Source organism: Orycteropus afer, unplaced genomic scaffold (genome assembly GCF_000298275.1).
Source record: "Orycteropus afer afer isolate SDZICR_OR568_19922 unplaced genomic scaffold, OryAfe1.0 scaffold00145, whole genome shotgun sequence".
NCBI classification, from domain to species: Eukaryota; Metazoa; Chordata; class Mammalia; order Tubulidentata; family Orycteropodidae; genus Orycteropus; species Orycteropus afer.
The window spans coordinates 3,617,113-3,627,377 of record NW_006921732.1 but is presented as its reverse complement, the minus strand read 5'-3'; the positions used below and the strand labels follow the sequence as shown (position 1 = coordinate 3,627,377).

At 39.6% G+C, this 10,265-nt stretch overlaps 1 protein-coding gene across 1 annotated transcript in view; it reads left to right on the top strand.

The window, feature by feature from the left end:
- TXNDC12 (thioredoxin domain containing 12) overlaps positions 1-9,981 on the top strand; it is a 64,793-nt gene extending 54,812 nt beyond the window's left edge. The window contains exons 3-7 of the mRNA XM_007945894.2: positions 846-898; positions 1,943-2,016; positions 5,613-5,682; positions 6,367-6,450; positions 9,902-9,981. Of these exons, the coding sequence (XP_007944085.1) occupies positions 846-898; positions 1,943-2,016; positions 5,613-5,682; positions 6,367-6,450; positions 9,902-9,981 (361 nt within the window). The remainder of the gene's footprint in view (positions 1-845; positions 899-1,942; positions 2,017-5,612; positions 5,683-6,366; positions 6,451-9,901) is intronic.
- The last annotated feature ends 284 nt before the right edge of the window (positions 9,982-10,265 follow it).

Below are 10,265 nucleotides of genomic sequence, written 5' to 3'. Positions count from 1 at the left end.
GAGGAGTTAATTTATGTACATAATTTAGAGTAGTAAATACTCTAAAAGTGTTTGCTATCAATATTCTACATGCCAAGTATTAGGAATACAGACAGTAAAGAGAGTTCTTCCCTCAGGAAGCCCAAGTCCATGAGTAGAGGAGTAGATAATAGATACTAGTTTACTGTGGTAAGTCTGGTGAGAGCTATAATAAGGGTTGTGGCAGTTTGGTGGTATGGTGGTAGTGTGATGTAGAAAGCCAATAGCTTCCTACACAGGGCCCTCCTACAAGATGGTATTTGAGCCTTAATAGCTTAAGAGCTCCACCTGGCTTAAGACTGGTACAGGTGGGTTATATTGCTCATTATTTAAGAAAAAAGCAAAAAGAAACATTTAATTTTAGAAAATACAAAAAAAAAAAAAAAAATCCACTCCTACCAGCCATAGAGAAACTGCTATTAGATTTTAATACATTTCTTTTTTGGGTCTTTTTCTGTGTATGTATTTGTTTAATTAAAATCAGGCTTATAGGTAAGTATAGTTTTTTAATTATTATTACAACAGTGAAAATTGTTAATATTTCCAATGTTTATATAACCACAACTTATGGAAATACGATTTCTTCTATCTCACAGTCTTCTTAGCTTTGCAGGGAGAAGACTAACTTTGCAGAATATGCAGAATTTCAGATGTACCAATAAGTTTGTTGTGGTAATCTATTATTGAACATTTGGGTTGTCTTAAGATTTTCCCAATTGAAATCATATTACATGAACAACTTTGTGCATAAATCTTTGTCTCGTTTTATTAGACTAGATTTCAAGAATAGACTTACTAGATTATAATTTCTTGGTTCTGTTTTTAAGTGGCTTACCCCTGATGGTGATTATCCATAAATCCTGGTGTGGAGCTTGCAAAGGTAAGTAGATGTGCTTAATATAAAATCAAGCCTCAGATGTGTTCTCAAATATCAAGATTTAACAAATACTGGCAGTGACTGACCCAGCACTCTTGATTGCTTCAAATGATTCAAAAGAAGTAATGAAATAATGATTTCTTTTCCTAAAGAACTATGCAATTTTATTTGCAGGGAGTCATAGGGAGACTAAAGTGATTAAGGTACAGTTTATGTGTTGTTGTTGTTACGGGCCGTCGAGTTGGACACGACTCATAGCGACCCCTCCTTGGGTTTCCGAGGCAGTATTACTACAGAAGTAGATTGCCCTGTCTTCCTTCTGAGGAGTGGCTGGTGGGTTTGAACCACCAGCTTTCTGGTGAGCGGTCAAGTGCCTGCCTTAGCCACTATGCTACCAGAGCTCCCACAGTTTATGTAGAGTATGGGATTAAGTGCTAAAATGTATGGACAATAAATATTAAAGGTAGTTGAAATCATACATAGAGAGTGACAAGAGAATTTGTTAGGGAAGTCTTCCTGGAGAAGGTTTCTAAGATTAGAAACCAAGATTATCTAATTCTGGAGCATATGTTCTTTCTGCTATACCACCTGCCATTTTCCAGTCTTGTTATGCTGTACTTAGTAAAATCCTAGTTGGAAAAGGAGTGTAAAATTAGTGTAAATAATTAATGTAATATGTATGTGTGTATGTCCTTTTACAAGAGTATTGTTACTCTTTTGTCTATTCAGTTGAAGTTACTGAAATGTATCTGTAAAAAGCCAAAAATTTTTTTCTTCTTTTTGTATGCCATTATCTCCGTTTTATAAATGAGGTCAAACTTCAAGTAATGAAGTAAATCACTCAAGGTCACATTGCTATGTGAATAAGTGGCAGAAGCAGAGCCAGAATCAGAGTCTTCTGATGTCTATTTCTTATAGTGAAAGAAAAAAAAAAGGTTTCAGTTATGTAAACCAACTCAACAGATGCTTATATACTCATTAAGGTTTGGGTATGACTGTGAGGTTGTCTTCAAATCAAAATCTTTTTTTTTTTTCCTTCCTTGCTAGCTTTAAAGCCTAAATTTGCAGAATCTACAGAAATTTCAGAACTTTCCCATAATTTTGTTATGGTAAATCTTGAGGTAAGACTTTGAGCATTTCTTTCCTGCTATGATTTAAAGACTTTACTGTTTTAGAATGAACATGATGTAAGGTATAAAAGCATATTCAGCAGAGCTGGCTACTTGTGTGTATGTTTTCCTCTTGACCTGTACTACTGAGGCTTGCATTAGATATGTTACAAGGTCAGCCAGCATCCATTTGTGGGAAGAAATAGAAGAGGAGATACTGCATAAGATGACTAAATTTTAATGTCCTTTCATCCTTTGTCTATGATTATGACATATTTTACATCTTTGTATAGGTTGACTGAAGGTATAGTCACACATGCAGACCATCAACCCACTGTAAAATTTGATTTAGTTGAACACCTACTCTGGGCATATAGGTACAAACTTTCTGTTTTATGAGATATCCTTTATGTGTACTTCACATAGACTATGTTGTTGTTGTTGTTGTTGTTATTTGCCGTCGAGTCGGCCCCGACTCATAGCGACCCCTCCTTGGGTTTCCGAGGCAGTATCACTACGGAAGTAGGATTGCCCAAGCTTCCTTCCGAGGAGTGGCTGGTGGGTTTGAACCACCAGCCTTCTGGTTAGCAGTCAAGTGCCTTAGGCACTATGCTATCAGCACATAGACTATAGCTCTTAAAATTCCAGTCAAGAATATCAGATCTTAGAGTTAGATTTTAGCCCATTGGTACTATTATCTTCCTTTTATGAAAAAGCATTTCAGTCCTAAAGGAGTTGGGTCATTTGTTCAAGAATATCGAGCTTACTAAGTGACAAGAATAGGCTTCAGAATCTAGCTGTGCTACCTATTAGGTCATATTCTTCAAGTGTGAGAACCTCAGATACTCTATGATGATACTACCAGCCATAAGTTTCGGTAAAGATAACGTTCACTTAAACATAGGACTTTGAACACATTAAAAGTTAACACCGAATTGTGCACATAAGATATAGACAACAGATGCTAATACCAACCAGTATATCCACAATACTGTATTACCATTAACACCAAACACCAGGCTACAGATAAACACATAAACATCTGAGAAGATCAGATGGAAGTCAGTGAACAGGAGTATACTTTAGACCAAGGATAGATTCAGCAGAGGCTAATCTTGCACAGATACCAATGGTACAAAATACCTGCCATCCTTACAGAAACAACAGAAGACAGACACTGTGGGATAGAGATCCAATGGATCTACTGACTCAGAACCATAGTATTGGGGGACACCAGACTCAATTGGCACAACAAAATACATAAAAATCTTGTTCCTCATCCTATATTGGTGAGTAGCAACTGGGGTCTTAAAAGCTTTCAAGCAGCCATCTAAGATGCAGCTAATGGTCTCCTATCATTGGAAGCAAAGAAGAATGCAAAAAACCAAGGGCATTTGGAAGCAATCAGCCCTAGGACATGATGGCCCTCGAGCAGAACTAGGTGGTGCCCAGGTACCAATGCCAACCTCTCAGGAAAGGATCAAAACTGGAAATAATGGATAGAGTGGGAGGAAAAACATGGAACAAAATCGAAAAACATAGTAATGACCAGAATTACTGGTCAGATGGAGTCTGGTGAGACCCCCATTACTATGGTACTGGGATACATTTTGGCCCTGGAATAAAATTCACTCCCAGGGGCTGGCTCTCAGCCCAATAGTTAACAAGATGCACATACAGACCACTGAACCCAGGGTGATGCACCCACATAATCTGTGGAAATGCATCCCTTGGAGCAATCAACCACAGGGCACTAGAGGGGAAACATTCAGACAGAGGATATGTAGGACACACAGAAGTGGATAACTATGAGGGGCATGGAGAAGGGTTACTGGACAGGGAGGGGAGGAGACTGGGTTAGGGTTGGAGATGGTAAGTGAGGAGTGAAACTAAATGTACACATAATGTTGAATGTGAAACAAACGCTTAAAAAGTTTAAAAAAATTATAAAGTTAAAATCGAGGCAGCTAAGGGATTGTATGTTAGTTATGGGTATCCTGAATACTGATAACACTTCACTCAAGGCAAAGATGTAATATAATTTGAAAAAAATGACCCCATTTTAACTCTTCTGAAATAGGAACCACATGATAAATTGTAAAATTGCTATTGATTCCCTATATACATGAACTCCTCACTACTTAAAAAAAAAAAACAAGGACCCCTCACTCAAAGGAAACAGAAATAAAGTCTTCAGTGAGCATTCTCCATCTTTGGAGATTTCTCAAAAAGAAAGCTGTTTGTTTGGTCATATCTCCTGATAGGACTATAGCTCCATAATTATAGCTAAAATGCTAGTCTCACTAATTTATGCATTTAAGAAATACTGTGTTGTACAAGTGAGTGATGTAGGCTCTGGGAATATGGCAGTGAATAAAACAGGCAAAATTCCTGCTTTCTCTCAGAGGACATCAAGCTCAACTGACACAACATAGTCTGCAAAGAAAATGTGCTACATCCTACTTTGATGAGTAGGGACAGAGGTCTTAAAAGCTTGTGAGTAGCTATCTAAGGTACAACTATTGGTCTCTTTCCATCCTGAGCAAAGAAGAGTGAGGAATATCAAAAACACATGGAAACAATTAGTGCAAAGGACTAATGGACCATATGAACGTCAGCCTCCGTAACCCTGGGATAAGAAGAATTAGATGGTACCCAACTACCACTACTGACTTTTATGAAAGGATCACATTAGAAGGTCCAGGATAGAGTGGGAGAAAATGTGGAACAAAACTCAAAATCCTAAAAAAAAAGGCCAGGTTCTCTTGTTGGATAGAGGCTGGTAGAATCCCTGAGACTATGATACTTCATTACCCTTCAAGTCTCAAACTGTGGCTGGACAGTCATCCAAACAATAAACAGATCTATTAGGTGAACAATAACAACAGAAAGAAATGCATTCCTTAGAACAGGCAACCATTCAAGATTAAAAGGGCAGCATTTGCCCAGGGTAAAGTTCAGAAGGCAGGAAGGGATAGGAAAGGACAAATGGAAACACAGGGACGAAGTGGGATGAATGCTGTTTACTTTGTGGGCATCTCAGTCAATGGCATGAAGCAAAATGTGTATGGATTTTTTGAATGGAAAACTGATTTGCTCTGTAAACCTTCACCTAAATCACAAAACGTAAAAAAATAAAAATCCCTGTCTTCATTGAGATTAAATTCTAGTGTGAGTAAAATAAAATACACCAGATGGTAGTAAATGCTGTGGCTAAAAATGAAGGGTCAAGGGAATGGTTTGCAAGTTTAAATAGGTAGTCAGAAAAGAAGGTGATGTTTCAATAAAGATCCGATACGAATGTGAGCCATGTTGTTAGTGGGAGAGATGTGTCCAGGCAGAGGGAGGAACAAATTAGCAGTTTACCTGGCTTGTTTAATAACAATAATGGCAAGAAGTTTGGTGTGGCTAAAGAGAACTGAAGGCTGAAGAGGAGCAAAGTGGTAGGACATGAAGTTAGAGAAGTGCCCAGATAGCAGAACATGTAAAGCCTCATAGGCCACTATAAGGACTTGGGGTTTTAGGTTTTACCCTGAATGAAATAGGAAGCCATTGAAAGGTTTTGATCAGAGAAGGACACAATCTGACTTAACATTTACATTTAATAGGATGAAGAGGAGCCCAAAGATGAAGATTTCAGCCCTGATGGGGGTTACATTCCTCGAATCCTCTTCCTGGGTAAGGTGTAAGATCTTAATCTAGGGATCTATGGAATGGAAGAAAAGAGAAATGAATCAAGACACTGACTCCACCTAGTGAAACTGTACTGGGATGTCAGCCCCCAAAAAATAAGTTTCAAGAAAAAATGGAGGAGTTCTGAATGCTAGAACTGCAAGTTTGAAGGAAAATTTTTCCCAATAATTGCTTTTAATGACCAACAGCAGAGTATTAATTACGCATTTATGCATTCATTTGAGCATCATCCATATGCCAAGCACTGCTAGGCACTGCCGGGACAGAGGTAAACCACATTCCCTACCCCTGACAGTGTAGTCCAGCTGAGACAATAGACTTAAGGAGAACTTTAGGTTATGGGATACTAAACATATAAATGTCTTTGCACAATTTTTCAGCAGATATTTAATGACAACCTAATCCCTGTTCAGCATTCTGCTAGGTTCTATGAGGGGTACAAATAAAAATACAGCATCCTGACATTGTCAGAGAGAAAAGAAACATGCCAGGGACAGGGAATGGCATGTGCCAAGGCATGGGGGCTTACATTCAGGGATAGGTAATAGTGAGATGATGAGCTGCAAAGATGGGCAGGCTCCATTTCTAGAGGGCCCAGAGTACCATGTAATACTAAAGGACCTCTCCATTGTAATCACTGCAACTCTTCTGCTATTTTGTCTGTGATAGATCCCAGTGGGAAGGTGCGTCCGGAAATCATCAATGAGAATGGAAACCCCAGCTACAAGTATTTCTACATCAGTGCTGAGCAAGGTACACCTGTGTTAAAACAAGTGAAAGGGTTGCTGCTAGATTTAAATAGGATGAGGCACATGTAAGGTCTTTAATAGGAAACTCAGTTCAGCATGTTAGCTGAACATCTGTGTGACTAGCTCTTAGCTGGAGCCTGTGTAGGATATAGGAGAAATATGAGACTGAGTCCCTTCCCCAGTGATTTGCAATCCAGTTGGGGACCTAGCTGACCCATAGGAAACTATGAAGAACTGAGACTCACAGAGGTAGTCACTTGCTGCCCATGTGACTGGTCTTCCAATTAAGTCACAGAGTCAGTGTTTGAGTCCAGAACTTAGTTTTTTCCCCCATTGCCCTAACACTACTCTTACTGTAAAAATCCAGAGGAAAGGGAATACTAACTGTTAGCTAAGCATGTCTAAGAGTTTTCTTAGATATTAAGCCTTCACTGAACCTAGAAGGATAAGGATTTGTCTTTATGGAAAGATACGAGGAGGACATTTCAGGTTGCAGAAAGGAGTGCTGGGAGCACTATTTACAATAGCCAAAACACGGAAACAACCTAGATGTCCATCAACTGAGGAATGGATAACCAAACTATGGTACATACACACAATGGAATACTATGCAACCCTAAAGAATAATGTAGAATCTGCAAAACACCGCATAATGTGGGTGAACTTGGAGGACATTGTGCTGAGTGAAATAAGTCAATCACAAAAGGACAAATAATTGTATTAGTCCGTTATTGTAAAAGTTAAGGAAAGGTTTATCTATTGAAGGAAATTTTCTTTGTTGGTTACCAGGGATGGGAGGGGAGGGAAGGGAACGCTGTTAGATAGATAGAGATAGATATTGATTTGGGTGAAGAGAAAGGCAACGTACCAAAATTGAGTGACCAATATGGCAGCATTGAGGATGAGAAAGACAGAGAGAGGTACATGGGAAGTACAGACAACAAATATGAACCCTTTTGCATATACAGTACTGAGTTCTCAGTGAAGGCAAACATGGGTATATGAATGGATAGATAGGTGGACAGGCTAAACAATTAGGTATGTCTACAAAAGAGGGAGTATATCCAAGATCATATATAGGGTTGGCAGACAATGGTCCTATAAGTTTATGTGAATGATCAGAATCCCCAGGTGTATAGCAGAGCTGACAAGGGGCAAAGTTGTGGTCACTGCTTGGTCACAGCCAGCTACCCAGAGGGACCAAGTAGTTGATCCTGCGGGCTTGGGACCATAGTCACAGGGCACATCAAGCTCAATTGGCATAACATACTATACAAAACATTGTTCCACCTCCTACTTTGGCGAGTAGCAACTGGGATCTTAAAAGATAGGAAGCTGCCATCTAGATGCAACGATGGGTCTCTCCTCGTCAAGAAGAAAGAAGAAAACCAAAATTAATGGAAACAATCAGTCCTAGTGACTGGTACACCATCCGATCTGCAACCTATACAACTATGAGACCAGAAGAAGTAGATGGTGCCCGGCTACCACTGTCATCCACTTGGAAGGGGATCTATGTAGGAGATCCTGGATAGAGAGGGAGAACAATGTGGAACAAAACTCAAAATCATTTGGAGGGAAAAAAAAAAAGATGGTTGGGACCAGGTTTGCTGGTCCGATAGAGCCTGGTGGAACCACTGAGACTATGGCCCCTAGCTGCCCTTCAGGTCTGGAATTGAACCCACACCTGTGGTTTCCAGCCAAACAAAGAGGCATGTGAGTTAAACAAGTAGACACGCCCTGCAGAGAACAGTCATGGGAGAAGGAAGGGCTGCTTATGCATAGGGAGACAGCTCAGGGCGCAGGAGAGTATGAAGAGATGGTCACTGGGATGATGTAACTATGGGGAGGAAGTGGGAGGGGAGCTGTTGGCATTGTGGTAAACTGTGGTCAATGACATGAGACAAAGTATGTGTGAACTGCTGTATGGAAAGTGAATTTGCTCTGTAAATCTTCACCCAAATCATAATAAATAAATAAAAAGAAAGGGGTGCTGGGGAATGGATCCTAATATGGAGAGTCTATAAGGCTTGGTAAAGGAGTTGAAGACTGAATTGGGACGTGAAGAACAAGATCTAGCCACGACAAGGAGAGGAAAACATGGTCCAGGCAAAGAGAACATTATTAACACAAACAAGTGAAGGAAGGAGGAAGGCAGTCATGTTAATCGTGCTTTCCTGTTCTCTTAACTCTTGAATACAGTTGTCAATCATTCTGGAGGCAGGGATTGGAATCCATGCCATGCTGTTACTATTTTCCATTCAAAGTCCAAACCCCATACTACCCCATCTATAAAAGAGAATTGTGTCATGGGTCTGCCTCTTCCTCCACCACATGCTGCCAGGTTGATCACTATATTTTGAGCCCCTGGCACTCTTTATTTCTCAGAGTAGGGAGGGAGAGGGAATCTGGGGAGGTTATCGCCTCTTTCCACTGAGATTGATAATAGAAGAAAGGAATATTCCTAAATGAAGAAGGGCAACTGGACTTTAGCTCCCCAACTCTTGTCCTTTCCCTTTTGAATTTCATGTAAGTTACCGTTTTCATCTTCACATTGGAATCGTCCTTTAACACAGAAGTCCAAATATGGACATAGAACTTCCCTGAATGGCTTAGCTGACATGAAACAGGAACTTTCAAACCTAGCTTTACTAAAGTCTTAGGCAAAACGAAAGGGAAATAAACAATATTATCTGGCTCGTATGGCTTGCTTTCCAAAATTCATGGATTCTGACTCACCCTAGTTCCTGGCCTGCTATTGTATAGGAGGGCTGTCCTCCTTATGCCTGGAGATAAAGAAGTTTCATTTCTAGGCTCCCTAAGGCTCTACTTCCAAGTTTTCTCTCTCTTTCTCCTCCTCCTCCTCCTCCTCTTTTTTTTCACCTGAAAACATACTTTTTCCATGTATGGTTGTTCCTAGAAAGGACCACCCCTCTCAGTGGAGATCATGTCCCCTCCAAACAGACAGACAGATAGACACACACACCATCCCAGCAGTGTAACCTGTAACCTTCATAAGAAAGGACATAAATGCCACATTCATCCAATAGACACAATGGGGGTAGTAGGAAGGTATTCTCTATTCCATTAGTGTCAGGTGGACAGCATCTGTAGTCTATGACAAGAGATCAGCTGTAATCCTAAAAGATAAGCCAAAGATAAACACTCATATTTTTATAGGATTTCATAGTTAATAAAGCACTTTTATTATCCATTGTCATTTAATTTTTGTAATATATCTGCATGCAGTAAGTAGCATTATCTCATTTTATAGATGAGGAGACAAATTCAAAGAGGTAAATGACTTGCCAGGGCTAAAATTCAGAATGAGATCTTGAGTCTAGATCCTTTGCTTCTCATATTTCTCCTAAACATTTAGGAGTGTACATTGCTCATCACATGTCAGATATTAACCACCTACTTCATACTTTTTTCCTCCAACCTTTATTTCACAGTTGTTCAGGGAATGAAGGAAGCTCAGGAAAGACTGACAGGTGATGCCTTCAGAGAGAAACATCTTGAAGATGAATTGTAATATGGATGTATCCTTTCTTCCATCAAAGTTAGTGTTCTGGAAAGAAAGCAGCAGAAAAGGGAATATTGTGAAATTGTAAAAACCATTAAAACAGCAAAGAAATCTTGCTCTACCTACACTGGAAGGAGCATTCTGACTATGGAAGAGTTCTGCTAGCAAGCTGGTCTCCATGTTTTTTAATCTAGCAGAGTGTAGCCAACTTCCTTCTGCCCCCTAGCTCCTAAATGTCATTTTGTCATTGAATGTAAAAATTGAACCCTTTTGACACAAAACTTGAGCTTTAA